Source organism: Marmota marmota, unplaced genomic scaffold, assembly GCF_001458135.2.
Source record: "Marmota marmota marmota unplaced genomic scaffold, marMar, whole genome shotgun sequence".
Classification (NCBI taxonomy): Eukaryota; Metazoa; Chordata; class Mammalia; order Rodentia; family Sciuridae; genus Marmota; species Marmota marmota.
Window position 1 is genome coordinate 5,118,805 of NW_025999998.1, and position 22,793 is coordinate 5,141,597.

The 22,793-nt window shown below is 32.0% G+C and overlaps 1 protein-coding gene across 3 annotated transcripts in view; it reads left to right on the forward strand.

The window, feature by feature from the left end:
* Kiaa2026 (KIAA2026 ortholog) overlaps positions 1-22,793 on the forward strand; it is a 92,790-nt gene that overhangs the window by 34,665 nt on the left and 35,332 nt on the right. For all 3 annotated transcript variants that reach the window (XM_048806803.1, XM_048806804.1, XM_048806805.1), the window contains 2 exons: positions 3,924-5,341; positions 15,489-15,568. In XM_048806803.1, the coding sequence (XP_048662760.1) occupies positions 3,924-5,341; positions 15,489-15,568 (1,498 nt within the window). The remainder of the gene's footprint in view (positions 1-3,923; positions 5,342-15,488; positions 15,569-22,793) is intronic.

Genomic DNA, 22,793 nt, shown 5'->3' on the forward strand with positions numbered 1-22,793 from the left:
TATCATTACTTCATTCATTCTTCATCATTCTTCATCTCTCTCTCTCTCTCTCTCTCTCTCTCTCTCTCTCTCTCTCTCTCTCTCTCTCTCTCTCTCTCTTTACATGCATGCACTGATCAGTACTCTGGATACTCCAGAGGTACAGACCCCTTTTGCCCTTTTGTGTCTCTATTTTCTCTTTGGTACTAGACTGTTTTGGTTTCTCTGGACTCTTGGCTTCTCAATTCAGAGAGTCTATGGGGCTTTGCCTGGTTGCCCTCTCTTTCTCCTTCATGTCCTGGAAACTCTATTAGGGCAGTGTTAGACTGGGGCAGTTGATAGACTCACCTTGTCTATTTCTCATCTCTCAGAAATCACTATCCTTTATTTAATGCTTTTGTTCTTGTTTAGTTGTTATTGTTTTCTTGGGTCATTTTTATCAATTTTATTGATTGGTGTTTTAGCCAGCTTTGTGTCACTGATGTTTAGGTTCTTGAAAAACAGTTTTTGTATATTTTGCCTGGCTTTTTGTTTTCACTTTTTTGTTGTTGTTGTTGTTTTGGGGTTTTGTTGTTTTGTTTTAAGAGAGAACAAATTTGATTTGATCTTGGGTAGAAGCAGAAGACACTGTAGAAGTTATTTTGTTGTATTTGGGAATTTTTTGTATTTTTTTTAGATATACATGACAGCAGGATATATTTTGACATTAGACAGTATGATGTATTTTGACATTATACATGGAGTATAGATTATTCTAATTAGAATCTCATTCTTGAAGTAGAACATGATGTGGAGCCACTGGTCGTGGCTCAATATATGAATATAGGAAAGTTATATCCAATGCATTCTACTGTCTTTCCTATTTCCATCCCCACTTCCCTTCATTCTCCCTTGTCTAATCCAATGAACTTCCATTTAAATTGTCTCTTGGGGGGCCGGGGTTGTGGCTCAGTGGTAGAGTGCTTGCCTAGCATGCATGAGGCACTGGGTTTGATCCAGCACCACATTAAAAAATAATAATAATAAAAATAAAATAAAATAAAGATATTGTGTCCATCTACAAATAAAAAATATTTTAAAAAATTGTCTCTTGGCATAAGGTTTTCATAAATATCTTAATAAAATATCTTAATAAAATCTGTATGACCTATTTAAAAAAAACTTTTATTTATTTTTGGGGGGCAGGTACTGGGGATTGAACCCAGGGGCACTTAACCACTGAACCACATTCCTACCCCTGCTTCTTATTATTGTATCCTCGTCATTATTTTAAAAGATTACTGCTTTATCTTTTTCTTTTCATTTGTCCTATATTTTTTCTCTTCCCACTACCTTTTGTTATTTTTACCTTCCATGTCCCCCATGTCTCTACTAATCTGAGTATGTCCTTAAGTCTTTTGTTTTAATAGCTACCCTAGAAATATTCACATTCATTATTAACTTATGAAAGTCTGAAATCAATATTTTTAGGTCTTCCTGATTAATAAAAGGACCTTGAAATGCTTTCATCTTTAATCATTTCTCACACATTGGTTTGCTGCTGTTGTAATGTTTTTTAAACTGAACATTTTTATCATTATTTAATGCTGTGTCTGTGTAGTTTAACATACATTACAGCTTTTTTTCTCTTTCCCCTCTTTGCTCTTTAGTCAGAGATCGTGTCCTTCACTGGAAATAGATCCTTTAGAATTTCTTACATAAGGGGTCTTTTAGTTACAAATATTAATTTTTTGTCTGAAAATATTTTTATCTTTATTTTTTAAAGATGTTTTTGCTCTGGGGCTGGGGCTGTAGCTCACCGGCAGAGTGCTTGCTTAGCATGCATGAGGCACTGGGTTTGATCCTCAGCACCATGAAAAATAAACAAATAAAATAAAGGCATTCTATCCATTTACAACTACAAAAAAAAAATTAGAAGATTTTTTTGCTCTGAATGGAAATTTATCTTGACAGTATTTTCTAATTATATTAAAGGTATTCCATTGTGTGGTAGCTTCCACTATTTGTTATTTAGGAGTTAACTGTAAATCTGTTCTCTTTTTTCTTATAATTTTTAAATTTTTTCTAGAAGTTCTTTTTAGTTTCTCACTCAACACTTCTATTGTAGACACAATTTTCCTTATAGTTCCCTAGTTGAGGACAGGAGAAAGGAACATTGTTTCTAATAAAACCATCTACTGAGTGTATGGGCTTTTAGAATCCCAACTGTGTATGAGAGAAGCCAAATTCTACCAGTCTCTTACTGCTCCCATTAGTAAAAAGTAAAATTTTTCAAAGTTGAAAGCAGATTTTTAAAAGTCAAATTTTATTAGGAATGTTTAGCATTGTTTATATATCAAAGTCACTGCTAAAAGTTTCCTTATTAATCTTAGGTAATAAAATACGGCTGCCCCTTGTATCTAATAGCAAAGAAGCTATAATATGACCTCCTGACCAAAACCACAAAAGTTGGTTTGTTCTATAAGAGAAATTCTCAATATTTGCTAAAGTAGTGTTCTTACTATGTATTTGTCTTAATAGTATAAGAAATGTCAGATATTGATTTGTTTCCACTTTTTTGGCTATTAAGAATTATACTACTGTGAGGGGCTGGTTTTGTAGCTCAGTGGTAGAGTGCTTGCCTAGCATGTGTGAGGCACTGGGTTTGATTCTCAGCATTATATATAAATAAATAAAACAAATGTCCATTGACAACTAAAAAAAATATTAAAAGAAAAAGAATACTACTACTGTGAATATCCATATACAATTTTTTATTAATTTATTTTAATTAGGTATATATGACAGCAGAATGCATTTTGATTCATTGTACACAATTGCCACACAACTTTTCATTTCTCTGGTTGTACAGGATGGAGCACCATGTACTAGTTTCTTTGTGGACAGATGTTTCCATTTCTCTTGGTTGTATACCTGTACCAGTAGAGTTGGTAGATCACATGATAAATATATGTTTAAGGTTCTGGAGAACTACACAGTTTTTCAAAACACCTATTCCATATATAGTGTATGAGGTCTTCAGTTTTTCAACTTCTTCACCAATACTTGTTATATTTTTTCTAACAGCCATCCTAGTGGATATAGAGTGATGTTTCATTGTGGTTTTGATTTGCATTTCTCTAATGAATAGCAATGTTGAAAGCATCATTTTGTGAGCTTGATCCTTTTTTTGTCTTTGTAGAAATGTCTACATAGTTTCTTTTACACATTTTAAAATTGGGCTATTTCTCCTTCTACAAATAAGTCTGTTATTAGATATATGATCTAGAAAATTTTCTTCAGTCTGTCGGTTGTCTTTTTTACTTTCTTAATGTTATCTTTTAAAAGTAGAAGTTTCTAGTTTTGATGATGTCCGATTTAGGTACTTTTTTTTTCTCTTGCTTATGTTTGGGTGTTATATTTAAGAAATATTGCCTAATCTAAGATCATAAAAATGTATACTTATATTATCATCTAGCTTACTTTTTTTAATTAAGAAGGTTTTATAGAAGTGCCAGTAAAGAAACTTCTAAAGGAAAAACATCATTCATAATCTCGTTATCTAAAAAGTTATTTGTTTTTGCAATACCGCTGTCTCCTTGATCAATGTTTGCTTATTTTCATTATTACTATTATTTGTTAAGTAGATGCTTTGTTGTGTTCTGATATATTCTGTTTATATAATTATATTATATTTATGATATAATTATATAAACAGAATATAATTATATAAACAGTTTATATAATTATATTAAATTATATTCATTTCAGTTTTTAAGACTATGTAGTTTATAGCCTTTTTTCCCAAATTTTATTGTAGTTTCTTAATAATTAATTTTATTTTTTCCTATATATAATATTGGTAGATATAATATTTACAGATAAATTATAACCTAATTTAAATTTAATGTTTCATATTACTTTCTACTTTAAGTAACAGTATAATTTGTTGAATTTTCCTTTAGGCTTCGGGAGCAGGAAAAAAAAGAAGCAGAAGAAGCTTGTCAAAAGGAAATAGAAGAATGGGAAAGAAAACTTCTAGCTCAAGCAGCACCAACTTCTATGGAGAACATGTGGGAAATTCCAGCCATTGGGCATTTCCTTTGTTTAGCCCAGCAAATTCTAAATTTGCCAGAAATAGTCTTTTATGAATTGGAACGTTGTCTTCTGATGCCTCAGTGTAATGCTTTTCTATCAAAAATAATGACTTCTCTATTAAGTCCTCCCCATCGTAGACCTACTTTACATCGAAGACCTACTTTGCCTTATAGGGCCTGGGAAGCAGCACTGAGACAGAAAGTGCAGCAGTGGTACACTGCTGTAGGACAGACTGAAAATCCTGATAACTGTGCTGAAAAACTTGGGTTGTGTCCTCAGTTTTTTAAAGTTCTTGGAGAAGTTAATCCATTGGAAGAAAAACCTTTTCACGAACTACCTTTCTACCAAAAAGTGTGGTTACTTAAGGGTCTTTGTGACTTTGTTTATGAAACACAAAAAGAAGTTCAAGATGCTGTGCTTGGACAGCCTATACATGAATGCAGAGAAGTTATCCTTGGTTATGATTATTTGGAGAACGCTTATGTACATTTTCCACAGTTCTGTGGTGCAGATGTACGGATTTATAAACAGAGACCTTTTCAGGCCCCAGAATTTCCAGTTCCACCCATTAAAATACAAAGAGTACCTCGGATTAAACTGGAGAAATTCAAGTGTGACTATGTTAGTACAAGTAATGGAGAACATAAGTGTGGTAGAGAAGGCCTGCCTTCTACCTTCAAGAAAGAGCAGGAAATTAATTTTGATCTAGCTTGCTGCCCTGCTAAAATGAACTTTGATAATCATGACATCTCTGTTGAAATGGAAGTAAAGTCCAACTGTGAAATGAGAATTCACAGGCCCTGTGAAATTAAAAAAACTGATTGTTGTAAAGAAAATTTGGAAAAACCAGGGAGTCCAGGGGAAGTTACTGGCTTTGGAGAGCCACTTAGTCCAGGTGAAATAAGGTTTATAGAAAATCAGGAAAAATATGGTGAAACTTCCAAAATAAAGACTGAACCCACTCCATTGAAAGAAAATGCTCTAAAATCTTGCCAAATACACATAAATGGAAGTCACATTGATCATCCAGAAATTAACTGCCATAAGGTTGTAAGGGATATTTTATTAGAGCAGTCACTGCAGAGCCACAAGAAACTCAAACTAACTAAAATGAGGGCAAAAAAGAAGAAAAAGAAAAAAAAGAAATTGAAAGACGTTTTGAATGAAAATTTACAGAGAAAGCGTGAAGGTCTTCATTCTCTTGCATTCAAGTCTTATAAACCTGAGATCCAGAATAAGCTATTCATCATCAAAAAGAAAGCAAAACATAAGAAGCACAAATCTGGTAAGCTAAGATGGGTAAGAATTACATTAAGTGTAATTCCAGTTCTTTCAGTTACACATCATGAAAGCTCTGCTTTGCAGAATGAAATGCACATTTGTATTTGTGTAAGGGTCAAGTTTTGTTGTTGCTGCTGTTGTTGTTGTTTTATTTTCCATGATTAGAAAACCCAGAGTCTTAGAAAAGATTTTTATACGCTAACAAAAAAAATTAATATAGTACATTTTAATTTCACTTTGAATTTGAACACATTTGGACTTCATATTTTTACTTTTAAATTTTCATCAGTTTCTCTGCAGTGCTTCCCATTGCTTATGGTAAATGTTTGGGGGGTTTTCCTAGGTTAAGGGCAATACAAATGTAGTAGGAAAAACACTGCTATCAGAAGATATCATTCCCAGGACTCAGATTCATAACAACTAACAAACAAAGGTAGCCAGATGATCTTTCTGAGTCTGTTTATTCCCACATACAGTTTTCAGCATCTGTTTTTTGGTATATAAAAAATACACCAAAAAATATGAAGTATAAGAAGGAAATTATATCAATAAGGCATTAAATATATGTGAAAGAATTCATAAATCTTTCATCAAACTTAAATATCCTATATACTTGTCACCAGCATATTTAAACAACAAAAATCATCTTCAGTGGTTGGTTTCTGTACTCAGTGCTTTTGTTTCTCCTGTTGTCTGTCTTTGAATCAGTTTGTGTCTCATCATGAGGACAGACAAAAGCATCTGATCAACTTTATTAACCTTTGTAAAAAGTTGGCTTTGTTGGGGAAAATATGAGAATTGTTTGCCAAAATGACTTGTGGTTCATCAGTATTTGTGGATTTCAGGGGCTTTTTTTTTCCTTCTCTTAAGTAGCAGACTTAATTAAAATTTGACAACAGTTTGATACAGAGTTGGCAAATGAGTGAGTGAGCTTTTGTTAGGCTACTATAGTTAGTGCTGTACTGTAGTTACTTAAATCATTAAATATACTTCAGTATATCTTAAAACATGCATATAGTAAAATCATCGGGAAAGAAGTACTATAAAATTTATTACCCAAAATAGGCTTGATTTGTTGGAGTGAAAAAGTGTTCCAGGTCAACACAGGTGATAAAATGTTAGTGTTTTTTAAAGTAGCTTTCAAAAATAAGCCTTTTAAATTATACAAGTAATCCACTAGATTTCTATAAATTTAGTTTGGCCTGATTTGCCAGTTCACTTTGAAATATTAGTCTCTAACACATTAAATAATATTTTAAATTTTGAAATTTTTTAAAAATACAAAAGTTTATAGTATTGTTTTATTAATATCATTGTCACCTAAAACCTTTTGTTAAATGTTTATTATACTACCATTCATGTATTCAAAGGCAGTTATAACTTATGTCAGTAAGATAGGCTAGATATCTCCTACATATTATAATTAGCCATAAAAATGCTTATTAAACAATGGGTTAAAATAAATTTATATTGTAAGCAAATAAAATGTTACATTCTTTAAAATCAAAGTTCAGGGTGTTGGGAGAGAAAATTTGTGGGCTTTTCATGCTCAGTTATAGACAAGTGAATGAAAATACTCAAAAGGCAAATGTAGCAAATGCTTATATATTCCCCTCTGAGCCTGTGTGGTTGGATAGAGAAGGCTTATGTGCATAAAATAGAAGAATCTTATGCACTTGTTTGTATACTTTCATTTTATCCTCAGAGCAAATTTTAGAAAGTCAAGCCCTCAGTGACTAAAATATTTGGATCTTACAAATACAGTTTCCCTTGCTCATTAGTATGGGGTGAGCATAGTCCTATTCCCTTTATCCTATCCTATCCATAGTCCTATTCCCTATATCCTTTTCAGATATTAAGTAACTCTTAACTAATATAACAGTATTAAATAAAGTGTTCAAAGAGTAATGACAGTACGTTTGTTTTACATAATTTTCAGACCACTTGTCTTTCTGAGGGTTTGCCCAATACTCCTTGATTAGGCATTGAGACATGGTGACCTGTTTTGCAGTCAGTTTAGGACATATATTCTAATACAGTGTTTCCTTTCTCACAGCTTTTTTAAAAAGTGAGCTCCCACAATCATAGGTATGAAAAATGTACCTCTTACATATTCACATTGTGTATTAGTACAGGTTCACAGTGCATTTTGAGAATTGCAAAATTTCATTTTGAAATTCAAAAATCTTCAGATTTCACAAGGGTATTGTGATGTATATGGTATATTAAATAACATCCCCAGTAGGGCTCTGGGTAACCCCCCATAAAATCAAACACAAAATTTCTACAGAAAAATATATGGATAGCCAGGTTCGGCGGCATAGACCTGTAAGCCCAACAACTCAGGAGGCTGAAGTGGAAGTATTACAAATTAGAGGCCTGCCTCTGCAATTTAATGAGACCCTATCTCAAAATAAAAATAAAAAGAATGGAGGATGTAGCTCAGTAGTAGAGCACCCCTGGATTCAATCCCCAGTACCATACACACACACAAAGTATAAATAGACTACATGAAATGAATATTATTAAGAAACCTCATAACAAGTCAGGGAAGATTTTGTTACCATATAAATTACTTTTAGGATTTTAGATTTCAGAACTTTATGGACTTGAGAATTGTGGTTAAGTGATTTTGAACCATTAGGATTCTGAACAAAATCTTAAAACTGTTCAGTTTTATTTAACCTTGTATTTTTTTCAAGTTTATTTTAACACAGAGCTTTTTTCAGGTAATAATTACCAAAAGCCCATGTATTCTGTAGAATATACTTTGGGATGAACTGTGTTATCCATGATAGATTTATGAATTTGCACTTAGAGTGGACTAACCTTTACATGTGATTAATCTGGTCCATAATATGTTGATTACTACAGGCTTTGATTTTTGGAGGTTATCTCTAAATTTAGTAAGATGCCCTAGAGTGTTGGGAGATGCTTTTTAATAAAAGGTACAGAAACAGGTTAGTTGAAAATGTAGTCTCAAGCAGTTTTGCAACTTTTAAGCATTTTAATCTATTTTTCAGAATTAGAGTTTTCTTCTGCTTTTTAAATTTTGAATTGATCTTTAGTCATTTAGGCCTTTTTCTGTTGGAAGCATTATAAAATAAATAGAAATCATTGGAAATAATATAATGTCCATCATCTCCTGCTCTCTCTTATATGATTTATTCAGTGCATTAGGACAAGAAAAATACAAGGGCTGGGGCTGGGGCCCAGTGGTAGAGCGCTTGCCTAACAAGTGTGAGGATCTGGGTTCAATTCTCAACACTGCATATAAACAAACAAATAAATAAAGGTCCATCAATAACTAATAAAAATATTTTTAAAAAAGAACAAGAAAAGTGCAATCTGGCAATTAGAAATTTTTTCTTGGTAACTTATTTACAAATTAAAAATTCCTGAAAATTTTGTTCTTTAAACAAAAGAACAAAAAAGGGAAAAGAAAAGAAAAAAGCCCAAAGTTAAAAGAAAAAAGTTCAGATTCTTTGGTTTTATATTTTCTTATTATAGAAGCATTACATTTTCTTTATAGATCACAGAGACAAGCAAGAATAGCCCTTTCCTTAAATACTCATTTTTTTAACACTTCCTTAAGGAAATCTCTCATTATCTTTCTATTTAAAATTTCCCTTTTGTGTGTACTTATAGCACCAGGCACTTCTCCTTCATTGAATTTACTGTTGTTGCATTTATTTCTAGGTACTTTGATGATTTGGGGTCCTCTATAACATTCTTGAGGACAGAAGGATTATATCTGGTTTTGCATCCCTAGCACTTAGCACAATTGTGTAGGAATCTATTATATAAATGAACACATATAATATGGTTTGTACAGATAAGGTTAGCCCTTTTTTATGTGTCTTTATATCTTTTTCAAATAGCATTTTGAGTAAAATGCTATTTTTCAGCCTGCTTTGTTCCCACATAACAATATATCATAAGCAATTTTGTGCAACAAATAGATCTTTGCAGCATCATTTTAAATGGCTGCATAGGATTCTGTTTATATTTTGTAGTTCATTGAACCAATGTCATTAGTGGATATTTTGGTCATCTCAGTGATATATTTTCATAGACTGCATAGAGCAGGTAAAGTTGGCTAAAATTAATTTGAAATTTTTAAATTTGGAGACTTTGTATAAAACCTGAAAAAATGGACAAATATGATTAAAAATGGATTCACAATGATAAAAGGTTTATGATATTTTAAGTTATTCATCTTCAATAAGTTTGTTTTGGAACATTTTTCCCCTCTCAAATAGTCATTATTTTCAACCAAATGATTTTATAATAGTGCCTCTAAATTGGTTAAAGTAGGTAAGACAATGGTCTTATTCTCTTAGAGTTTAAGAAACTTAAACTAAGATTCAAAATGGTAAATAGCCTTCTCAATTTAATAATTGTTAAATATAGGTAAAGACAACATAGTAAAAGATCAAGTAGAAGAAAAATTAATGTATACTGTGATAGTCTGGGGAGATTTTACAGAGAATAAAGTACTTTGAAGAGTAATAGGAATTCAATAGGTAAAAAGATTAACAGCAAGCAAAAGCATTGGTATAATTAAGCAAGGTGTAACTGAAACAATTAGCACAATAAAAATTTTTCATGGAAAAGTTGAGGTTTTAGAAGTTGTTTGAGTAATGAGAGTGTGCCGTTTGGGGGATATACGTCTATGATATGGTGTTATTTTAAATAATTTAATCAAGAGCCTACAGGAGCTTGAACTAATAATATATAGCAGGGGGCTGGGGTTATAGCTCAGTGGTAGAGCACTTGCCTAGCATGTTTTTAAAAAAGAACAAGAAGGCACTGGGATCAATATTCAGCACCACATAAAAATAAGGAAAGAGAGAAAATAAAGGTATTGTGTCCATCTACAACTAAAAATATATATATTGAAAAAAAAGAGCTGGGCACGGTGGCACACACCAGTAATCCCAGCAGCTTGGAAGGCTGAGACAGGAGGGTGACTAGTTCAAATCTTGCCTCAGCAATAGAGAGATGCTAAGCAACTCAGTGGGACCCTGTCTAAATAAAATACAAAAGAGGGCTGGGGATGTGGCTCAGTGGTCAAATGCCTGAGTTCATTTCCCGGTACCCCCCCCCCCCAAAAAAAGAAATAAGATACATCAGATGTATAAAAAGCAGTGAACTACTTAATAGAAAATGAATGAGAAAACAATGCTATTTATATTTGATTACTTCCAGGTCCATATGTGTGAAAAGTTTGTAGTATTCTATATTGATAGCACTTTAAAACCTAACTATGGTTATCTTCATGGAGGAAAACTTTTTGAGTACCAACTGGAGATTCCAAGATATGAATGAAAGAGTTGGCTATATTCCGTGGCCTTTTATTATTCAAATCCTTCTGTTCCGCCCAAAAAACTAATATAATGCTCACTGTGTACCAAGCACCGTAAGCCTTATATAATAGTGCCTTCAAAAAACTCCAAAAAGTAGATGCTATTATATTCCCATTTTATAGATTTAAAAAGTTGAGGTACAGAGATTTATTTATTTATTTGTCCAAGCTTACACAGCTAATAAGTGGCAGAATTAGGAAAAAAGATCTCACAAGATAATGAAGATGCCATGAAAAAGTGTGAAAAGAGGCTGACAGGGCTTGAATGAAGAGATAGAAGATAATGAAGAAGAAGAAATTTAAATCCAGATAAAGAATGATGACTTTTAAATCCATATGAGTAATATGGCTATTTTATCACATTGACAGAAGAAAATTCCATTTTAAGAGATATTAAAACAAGTAGCAGAATTTGGCATCTGATTTAATATTTAAGTTAACTGGGAAAATGGGGTGTTAAGGAGTTACTGTATTATGTGATAAGGTTGAAGAATTACCAGTATGATGATGCTCATAGGCAAGAATAACAGAGGGGAAAATCAGCTGTTTTATTGAGATCAAATAGATTAGAAACAGTACATTTCAGAAACTTCTGCAGAATATAAATATTAGCTAAAGGCATGCATGTTAGTAAATAGGGTCAATTATAGACTCCAGTTCTATGGCTTCACATCTCTGGAACTTCTCAGATTCACTATTTAATAATGCAAATGCCCTTGGGGTTTTTACTTTTAACAGAAACTAATGTCTTTTTAAACTACTTGCTTATTAATATTTCTAAAATAAAGACACTGAGCAAGTAGTGACTGTGTTGGGATAATTTTAAAACACTGAAATCTAAATCTAGGAAGGCATTGAAATGGTAGAAGTCTTTGAGTAGCCCCAGAGGCTAAAGAGTGAAGACAGACAACGGAAACCAGGTAGAGTCTAGGAATAAAAATGAAAAATAAGAAAGCGAGGAAAGAGAAGTTGAAATGAAGATGATAAGTACCTTCATATCTATAATATGAGACATATTTCTAGATTTTAGAGGACTAAGGTTTTGTGCCTCAGTTATAGTATAAAATATATTTTTATCCATGATTTCTCTCAAGTTAAGCATCATTTTTTTCTGTTCTAAGAGTAGTGTTTAGAAAGCTTTCTTAGATATACTTTTGTAATATTAATTACTAAGTTTTATTATTAAGGCTTATTAATAAGTTTTATGCATTTTCCAAGTACAAGTTGACAATTTTTGCACATTTATGTTTTAAGCTTAAGAATGGTGTGAGACTAAAACTTCATACCTCATATCATTCTTGAAGTTCTTGTATGTTTTAAACTGACCTCTGATTCCAGCACAATCCTAGGTCTAAGAATTATATTAGATTTTAAAAGACTAGGTGACTTAGGGCCGTGGGAATAAAAGACCCAGGGTACGATCAAGAAAATTGTAGAGGAGTGAAAGCCCACTGGGGGGCAATAGGTAACTTGCCTAGTGTATGTCTTAACCTGAAACAAAAACATACTACCAAATAAAGATTGTGTGATTTTGTAATATCACATGCTTCATTTCAAAAATAATATTTAATAAAAAGTAAACACTGTTTTTTATTTTAAAATGCAGGAAAATTTGAATTCAGATTATTGGGGTTTTATTAAGGATACAGACTTAAGGTATTAAGTACAATGAATATTCAGCTTTTCTATCCCTAGTCAAAAGGAAAACTCTGAAGTCAGTTAGAAGCAGTTTGAATGTAGTATTTTACCATCAAAAAGCACAGCTTTGAAGTGAAGACAGATCTAGATTCAAGTATATGTTTCACTGCATATTAACTACAAGTCCTTCATTAATTTCTTTGTTTATAGTTGGTTTCTTTATCCATGAAAAAAGAGACAATACAGTACCTGTTTTGCTATATTGTTATAAAGATTAATTAGATTGCAAATGTATAGAATCTTGCATGTATGGAGCCTAGTATGTGGTAGGAATTGAATTGGTCAGGAAATGGTAACTAGGATTTTTGTGAAGTAGAATTATATAATGAAGGAGCCTGGACTTTGGAGTTAGAATTTCTGGCTGTGGTACATACTTACTGTGTGACACTTGAAAACATTAATTAATCTTTGGTTGTCCCATACTACAATAGGGTGCCTCACCTACCTTGGGTTGCTTTGAGAATTAAATGAGATAATTTGTATAAATCACTTTAGTAAGTATCTGACACATAGTTGACTCTCAAAAAATATTAGTCTTCCTACAACCAGTGCTAGGTCATGTTGTAAAATACTGGTAAATAGTGTAAATTATTTAAAGTCATTGATAAATGTTGTCCTCACTATTAAATGGGCAGATAGATGAAAAGAATTGTGAAGAATTATCTTTTTTTTTCCTATCCCCAGACAGGCAAAATTTCTGATAAAAAGTGGTATTCTTGTATTTAAGAATCACTTCTCAGAATTTATTGTGGGCCATATACAAATTGAATAATATGATTCTATCACCAGTAACTCACAACATAGTAAGGAAGACAAACATTTAAATAGTTTTAATATTCTATGATTAAATGTTACAGTCATTAATTTGTGTAAAAAGTAGAGTAATAGCACAGAGGATATATGACCAAGAACTACAATAAAGGAGTAAGAAAAAGAATTGAAAAGTTAAAGATTTTCTGCTTAGATTCTTCTCACTAAAGCTAAAACAGAAACAATAACTTATTGATCATAGTAGCAATATTCTAAGCTCTTTGCATGTTGTAACTCGTTTAATTGTCACAGATTAGGTAAAATTATTCCTGTTCTGCAGATAATAACACTGCACAAAGAAATAAAGCAGCTTGCTCAAGGTCATGCAGCCAGTAGGTGGTTATAGCAAATATTCAAACCCATGTAATTTAGTTCCACAACTCAATCTTAAAACCACTGCATAATTATAGAATACTGCCTCCAGTAACTTAATAGTTTTGAAGCATCCTAATGCTTTAGTGGTGAACTGAAATAACTAGCAACCACTTCAGCTTCTGATCCTATTAAAATAGAGTGGCTGATAGAGTCAACTGAGAATTTAGTACCTATGTGACAACAATAAGAAATTCATGGGACTATCAAGCGTGACTTTTACTTACAAACAAATACAGAATCAAATAATTTTTTAAAGGTAATTAGAGCTGTACTGCAGGTCAGAGGGGCTACACTGAAGAATTCCTTTCCTTCAAATTGCTATTTTGATTAAGTTTTACTAGGCTTAGGTCAGCAAGTTCATTGAATCTTTTCCCATAATTTTTTTAAAAATGCTAAATAAAGATGATGTATGTAGAAAAGGCATCCTGACATTCAGATTCACAAGTTCCCTTGAGATAGCTGTATCATGGAGATACCAAGAATTTAATTACTTCTCCCCAAGTATTGCTCTTTTAAGCAACCCACCCACTCACCTATTTTCATACAAGTTTAGTTTTATTATAGGTACAGTGTAAGCACAGAGCAAATAACAGTGATGAGAAAAGAAATATATGTTAGATTACTTTATTTTAAATAAAAGCAAATGTCAAATGACAGCAAGTTAATACTTATTAAAACAAGACAGTAAAATTTAAATTTGTGAATCTCAGCAGATACATACATTTTGAATCAAAAGTTGGAAATTATTTAAATTATGGTTCTGTGATATGATTAAAAAGGAATACAGAAAATAGTGCAATTATATTGTTTACTGGAATTTTATCAATTATCTTGAATAAAATGTTGCAATAAAAACAATCTTTCATCTGAGATTATATCTATTTAGGAAAATAAGAAACTTTAAAATTATGTACAGCAAATTTACTCTGTTTACTCCTTTTCCTTTTTGAAAAAATAACTTTTAAGTTGATTTTTGCCTACAAATGATTATGAGCCAAAATTAACATGGAAGCATCACTTAATTTTTTTGCCCTTGTTAGATTATAAACTCTTGGAGGACAAGGCCTTCATTTTATAATTTCTAATTGTATTAATAAATTATAGTATACTATATCTAGCATTTGTTGAATAATTAACAGCAATTTATTAATTGATTTTTGCTAATTGCAAATGTGGAAAAACATACAAAAAAGTTTTCTGTGTGTATCCTTTTTTGTTAAGTTAAATGCAAAGAAACAGACTTTAAATGTGTGCTACAAATTGGGTTTCTTTAAGAATATGACATTTATTTTTCCCAGTGATTTCTGATTGCACAAATTACTAGGTACACTTTAAAGGGAGATATTTACCTTCTTTTTAAACAGTGGATTGAATACTGCCAAGGGAAGCCCATTAGGTGAATGCAAAGCTTAAAGGAATAGAAAAACCTTTGTTTCTTAAGCTACTGAGGAGATTTTCACATTAGGTTGTCTAGAGACCATAATCTTCAGATATAGTTCTTATTGCAAGTTCCTGAGTGCAGAAGTCATTATTAAAGGTAAGGTTTTTTCCCCAAATGTCATCTCATTTTAAGTTGTGAATGTAGTTAGTAGCTGAATAGTAATACTGTGGCTTTTTTTTCTAATCTTATTGCAATAAATTCTGATACTTATATAACACATTGGGAATAGTAATAGTTGGTTCTTATATAAACAAGACAGCATTTGTTAATGTGTCTGTTACAGGTAGTTACAGTTTAATGTTTGCTTTTGCTGGGCTTGTTTGATTCATCATTTTTATTTGACTCACAAGCAGCCATCTGTTAGTTATAATTTAACTTTCAAGGCTCTATGTAATTTGGTTTTTGTTAATGAAGTGCTGTAAACAGCATTATGAAGCTTTTCTCTTTTAATCTTGAAAGGAAAAAAATCCGTATCTAAAAAAGCAATCACAAAGAAGAGGAAAACTGTCACAAAGTCACCTACTGTACCAGAATTTCAGGTAAATTTTTTAACTTTGTCTCAAATTTTTTGGTTTAATTTTTTTGTGTCAGTGTTTATATTTTCCTTGAGAGACTGGCTGAATTTCAAGAAATTATAACATACTTTTAATGAGTATTTCTGACAATGTTTTTTTCTTTGCAAGTACAGATATGTAACCAAGATTTAATCTGCTAGTGTATCACAACTTTTTACCTCTTTTTGTTTCTTGATAGTCAAAAAAAAAACAACCCTGTTTTTTCATATGTTAACTTATACTGCGTTTCATAGAAGTAGTTTAATGGAAATATATGTATATATTTGTATATGTGCATACGAGTATTTTTTGTCTATGTATGTATTAAGCAAATATGAAAATGAAAGTCAAGAACAAATCATAATTTGTACATGATAATATTGCCTAGATAATCCATTCTCATTTCTTTGGGCAGTATGGAATAGTCGATTTATAAACTTGAAACAGATGTTTTAATTCTTAGCTGTATATGAGCTTCAGAAAGAATATTGAGTAAAGGTTAAATGAAATGGTCTTTTCTACAAAATAATGATCATATGTACTGCCATATGAATATGTGAAGAGTTTTTGTTTGTAGCTGATACTAGGGATAAGCAGAGAATCTTACTTTAGTTACATATGCTTATATTTTCTGTTTTATAGAAAACGTGTTTTTTCCAACAAATGACACTTTCTTTGTTGTAGTCTGCCTAATCCATTTCCTAAAGTTTTTTAAGTTCATACCTTATTACCAAAAGATAATGAATGTTGAGATGAATTTGTGGGTCTCAAACCAATAAGAAATAAAAGTTTAAAAAGCAATAACTATGAAAATATTGATAATATTATATGAGTTTATCAGTTATATATATTCAGAAAATGTGGACACATCTATTCTTGGATTTTAAGAAAATCCTATTTGGAGGAAGTTGTTAACTAGTAAAGATCAAATATTTTTAAATAAACAGTTAAAATAACTTTTTTTTCCAATTTTTCAATTTTTTTGATTTTTTTGTGGTACTGAGAATTGAACTCACTCATGCTAGGCAAGTTCTCTACCACTGAACTACATCTCCAGCCCTAGGCATGTTTTTAATCTCAGTATTTTAGAATAAACTATTTTAATGACTTTAATGAATATAGTATTTTTAATGTTTGAATGAATTACAAATATTTCTACAGAATCTTATATATAACCTTGGTTCCCGGCCTATTCAATTAAAAATATGATTTTATTGTTTACTTAGAATCCTTTCTATGATCAATTGCCTATAACACTTAATGCTCTCATACTGTATCATTATGCTTGCACTTATGTCATGCTAGCCTTTGCTGTTTCTCCCATTCATGTTTTTCTCAATTCCCCAAAGTATTAATCCTAGAAATATAGGTCTTAGTACACTGCTGGCCCATTTTTATTTTCTCCATTTGTATGTTGGTGTGTAGATGTTTTTACATTTAGTAAGTGACATAGATTGCATAGGCAATATTTTTTTTTAATTTCAAATGGCATTTTTTAGTGATGCATGAAATCAATTCAGTGGATTGCATGACCACACTTTATCTTTTAAGCTAACAAAATTAAAATAGAAAAGATATATCAGTGTATCATGCTTAGTAAGTGTGTCACATGTAGTAATGTACGTACATATAGTTATATTGTTTTATGAAACTTTGGTTTTAGTTATGTATGTGTGCACAGTGACATGCATTATAAAATGTATTTTATTTGATTATAGGTCATAGACAAAAAATGTTTGAAAACCATTCTTTTAAGTGATACTTTTAGTTATTGTTCTTCTACTTATCATTCTCAGAAACTTAAGGTCAAAAGTACAAGTTTTTTCTAGATTGAGCTGTTCAAAATAAATAAAGTCCTCTTCCTGATTCTTAAGGCTTGGCAGGTAGCTGGGGAAGGTATGTGTATTTGACTGGCAGACTGGCTGGCTGGCTGGCAAGCTGAGGTGGGGAATAGTCTCATGAGAACAAGATATCTTATGCCAAATTTACAGTATGAATGCCATGGTATTACTCATTAAGAAAATTTGGTAACTGTCTCCTATAGGAACAGGTCAGTTGCTTCAAATAAACACATTAATAGGAGATGGCATTAGTCATAGTAAACTTTGCAGATTACAAAACTTTTGTCCTTCTACGCTGGGTATGGTGGTACACGCCTGTAATCCCAGCAGCTCAGGAGGCTGAGACAGGAGGATATGAGTTCAAAGCCAGCCTCAGCAAAAGCAAGGCACTAAGTAACTTAGTGAGACCCTGTCTCTAAATAAAATACAAAATAGGGGTGAGGATGTGACTCAGTGGTGGAGTGCCCCTGAGTTCAATCCCTGGTACCAAAAACAATAACAAAAAAAAAAAAAACAACTTTTGTCTTCATGTTAGAATATCAGTTATTATCAATAAAGAAGTGAATTTATTGCCTTCTCAAAAGCTCTAGTAATATGATATTCAAAACCTCAGATTATACAAATGACTTATTTAGCTGAGTTATTTTAAATATCTTGTTTCTAGTATTAAACATAAAAATACAGAAATATTTAACATTTTCTTCATATTTTCCATCCTAATTTTTTTTTTCCATTCTGGTGTTGGGGATGAAACCCATGGCTTTGCATATACTAAGTGAGCTTTCTACCACTATATAGCCCCTGTTATCTAAAATATATTCAGCTTATTGCTGAAAATAATGAAACTGTTGGTAAATTAAATATTAAATCCCTTTTGAAAATTCGACCTATTTGCCAAAGACTGGTCTTCTTTGAATTGACAGAAAATATAATTAGACACAAGGGATGAAATTGTGAAGTTTATTTTTAAATACTATTACAAAAGTGAAACGTGGCTGAGGTCAGTCCATCTGTAATCTTGGCTACTGGGAGGGCTGAGGGAGAAGGATCATAAGTAAAAGGTTAGCCTGGGCTACTTAGCAAGACCCTGTCTCAAAAAAAAAAAAAAAAAAAAAAAAAGCTGGGGATGAAGCTTAGTAGTATTGTTGCTTGCCTAGCATGTGCAAGACCCTGGGTTAAATCCCAGTACAACCACCACCACCACCACTCCTCAAAATAAGTGAAACCTGTTTTGACCTTATTTTGAAAGTGTTTTTGTTGGCTTTTTAAAAGCTAAAAATCAAACTTGCCTCCTTATTTGCTTTAGGAAGAATTCATGTTTGAAATCCCTGTTTTTCTATCCTCCAGAAACTGTGATGGGTACCAGTAATCTGCATGTGGTTAAACACATTGATTCTTGAACTAGGCTATTCAAGTTTGAATGCCAGCTCTACGTTGTACCTACTGACTCAAACCTTGAATAAGTTAGTTAACCTCTGTGATTCCAATTCCTCATCTGTACAGAGGGGTATAATACCTTCATAGTATTGTTGTGAAGATTAAATTATATAGCTTACTATTTTAGCTATTCTTATTATTTATTTTTTCAAATAAGCATGCTAGATGCTTCTGATGAAAAATGTTGTATTACAAGTTGGAAAATCAATTAAGAATTGGCTTAAGAACATCTGTTATTGACCCTAGCACTTTTTCCAGCTAACGACCTTGAATTAAATCTAAGTTTTGGTCTTTAAAAGATTAATTTAAACAATTTTTTAAAACCAAATAATGTATTTGACCACATAGTAAAAACTTATGCTTATCCTTACTTCAGTATTATGATAAATTAGGTTTTTATAGCAAATTAACAGATAATGATTTTGTTACATTGACTATATTATGTATTCGTTATCAGTTTCTAACATAAGACCATTACACTGAAATTTAAATGTCAGTTTTCCTAATAAATTTGTTTTTACCCCAAAATTCTTTTCTTGTAGTTAGTCTGTTTAGTATTTGAAAAATCTGGTATGAATTCTTTTGTATGTAATTATTACAAAATGTCATAGAAAGTATGTAATCTTGTCATAGCCCCATTTAAGCTTCCAATTTTTAAAATACAGTGCATTGAAAAAGACATCAGCTTTTGTTTGTGTGCTGGGTACTGAACCCAGACCTTGTGCACACTAAGCTAATACTCCATACTGAGCTACATCTTCAGCCCAAAACATCAATTTTTAATTATGTGGTAGTAAAAAGTATTTTGTTAACTTGTTTGTTAACAAGTTTCATGCCACAATGATATCCTTATTTACAGGTTTTGATGTACTCGTTATTGCTGGTATGGTGATCTTAAGAAATATTTTTCCTGTTTGCATAGTTTTTGTTTTGTTTTGTTTTGTTTTGTTCGTTGGTTTGGTTTTTGTTTGTTGTTGTTTTGGTTTTTTATTTGTTTTTTTTCGGTTTGGTACTGGGAATTGAACCCAGAGGTGCTTTTACCATAGCTTTGGTCCCCTTGCCCACTCCCCTCCCCCCTTTTTGAGACAGTCTTTTTAAGTTCCCCAGGCTGGCCACAAACTTGCCATCCTCATACCTCAGCCTCCCAAGTCACTGGGATTACAGGTGTGCACCACCATGCCCCAGCTTGTCTGGATAGTTTTTATTTATTTATTTATTTTATTGGTTGCTCAAAACATTACAATGCTCTTGACATATCATATTGCATACATTTGAATCAAGTGGGTTATGAACTCCCATTTTTACCACGTGTACAGATTGTAGGATCACATTGGTTACACATCCACATTTATACATACTGCCATACTAGTGTCTGTTGTATTCTGCTGCCTTTCCTATCCCCTCTCCCCTCCCCTCCCCTCCTGTCTTCTCTCTCTACCCCATCTACTGTAATTCATTTCCCCTCACATCCTTTTATATGTAATTTTGTATAACAATGAGGGTCTCCTTCCATTTAAAACAGATATTAACATAATTTTAATTTGAATACAATATAAATTTTGAATTTGCATTATACATTTCGAGCTTACCATTTTATAATAAATAATACGATCTTTTTTTGAGAATGGAAACAAATGTGATCCATTTGGTTATAATTTTACTTTACATAATTTTCCCTTGGCTTTGCTTTTAAATAAAATCTACCATGTTGTTTGTATTTTGTATGCTACCTTATATTTTTTTGTAACAAATAAATACCTTTTAAACATATTGAATTTCTACCTGAAGGGCAGAATTTAAGTAACTTAAGCAATAAATTAAGGAATTATTTATTACATATTTTTTCTGAGATGTGATCTTGGTGTTCATTTGATTGCCATTATAGTGATAGGGGAGGAGAGGCATAAAACTATAATACATATTCAATTTTTGTTAGGAATTTGTGTTTATTTTGTTTCATTTAGGGAAAAAACCTGAAAGAGCCAGGTACAAGTGACAAAGCCTATAAATCCCTGTGGCTCTGGAGGCTGAGGCAGGAGGATCAAAGTTGGCCTCAGCAATTTAGTGAGGCCCTAAGCAACTCAGTGAAACCTTGTCTCTAAATAAAATATAAAAAAGGGCTAGTGATGTGGCTCAGTGGTTAAGTGCCCCTGGATTCAATCCCCACTCTCCCCCACTACTACCAAAAAAACAAAGAAAAAAAAAACCCTGAAAGAATATAATGGAAGGATTAGTCTTTTGAGTTCTATAGTTTCCTCTACTAGTGTGTCATTGTGATGTGAATTGGAGATATAACTTTTTAACCTAGATTCGTCTGGGGTATCAGAGTATCTGTAACTCTGCAGTATGATTGAAAACCCTCCTCTCATCATTGTTGGCAATGTGGCTTGACTGTAATCTGAGCTGGAGCCTTTCTTTTTCGTCCCTGGAGGTCCTGTACCTCAAATATGTTTTTCAAATTCTAGCTAATGAGGAGGTATTAATAAAGTGTTTTGCTTTGTTCCAAAAATGCATCTGTTCTCCTTATTAAGGTGAACTTATTGAATTGATTCTGTTTTTAAAATACCATTCCAAATTGTGTTGAGTTTAAAGTCCACATACATTCTTTACTTTGTAAAAAGGAAATAGAGTTGCATATGACATAGAATTGGCATAAGTCAAATTAATTATGTTCTTATAGAAGAATTTTCTACCTGATTCTATATATTGCATATTAGATATATCTTAAATGTATTTATAGAAAGAATGTACATATTAGCATATAAACATAAATTGCTATATAAACAACAAATATAACAATACAAATATATAAATTGTTATGTAAATATTAATATAGCTTCAAAGAAATATTGATAAAAATATTTTGACCCTCAAAAAGAGTCATGTCACTTATTTTAATATTTGTCCTACTATCATGCACTTAATATGCCATCCCATATTTGGAAATTAATCTCTCAATTTTTTATGTTCATTAGCTTCATAGTACCAAAATGTTTCAGTAGCCATACTGATTTATAACTCATAATCATTTAGTACCTTACTACATAAAAGTGTGATCTACAGACTATACCTAGGAACTTGTTACATTTGCAGAACAGAAGGTCTCACTTGAGACCTACTAAGTCAAAATGGTGTTTTAATGAGATCCCAGTGTAGTTCTATACATGTTGAAGTTTGAGAAGCACTGATTTAGTACAACTTACTAACTCCGTAAGCTTCTTGAAAGCGTTATATAGCTGTTGAGATCTGGAAGTCATTCACGGTTTGGCCTTAGAACAGTCCTGTCTATTCCTTTGATGGAATATAAAAAGTTGTTGGTTTCATGATTAATCTATAAGTAAAAGGTCTTAACATTTTTTTAGGATGTGTTTACTTATATGAGTGTATGTCTGTTGTTCCTGTAAGTTTCTACAAGCTACATGTAAACTAAACCTTTACTCCTTGTATAGTGATGCAGTGAAGATCTAAGCAAAAAATTCTCTGAGCATTCTATGTGCAAGTGAGAAATTTGTGCTATGATATTAACCAATACAGCAAGTTCAGGGGAAAGAGAGCCATCTGCAGGTCTGGGACAAATTTGACATAGTTGTCATAATGGAAGATTATACTACAAGAAGTTTAGTCCTCACTGAGTAATTAATTACTAAAAGCCTGCTGTAGGGCCAACATTTTTCTATAGTTTTATGGATATAATAGAAGCTGAAGACATTATCTAGTTCTAGAGGCACTTACTTAATTGGCCAGTCCACTGCTTGACCATCAACATTTCTTCCACAACCAGATTTGGCAAATTGGAATGTTCTAATAAATATCAGCTTTATTTTCCTATTACATTACTGTGTTTAATTTTCTTTGGGGAGGGCTGTTTGTTTTCCTGTTTTGAGTTTTGTTTTTTGTTTTTGTTTGTGTGTTTGGGGGGGGGGGGGGTTTAA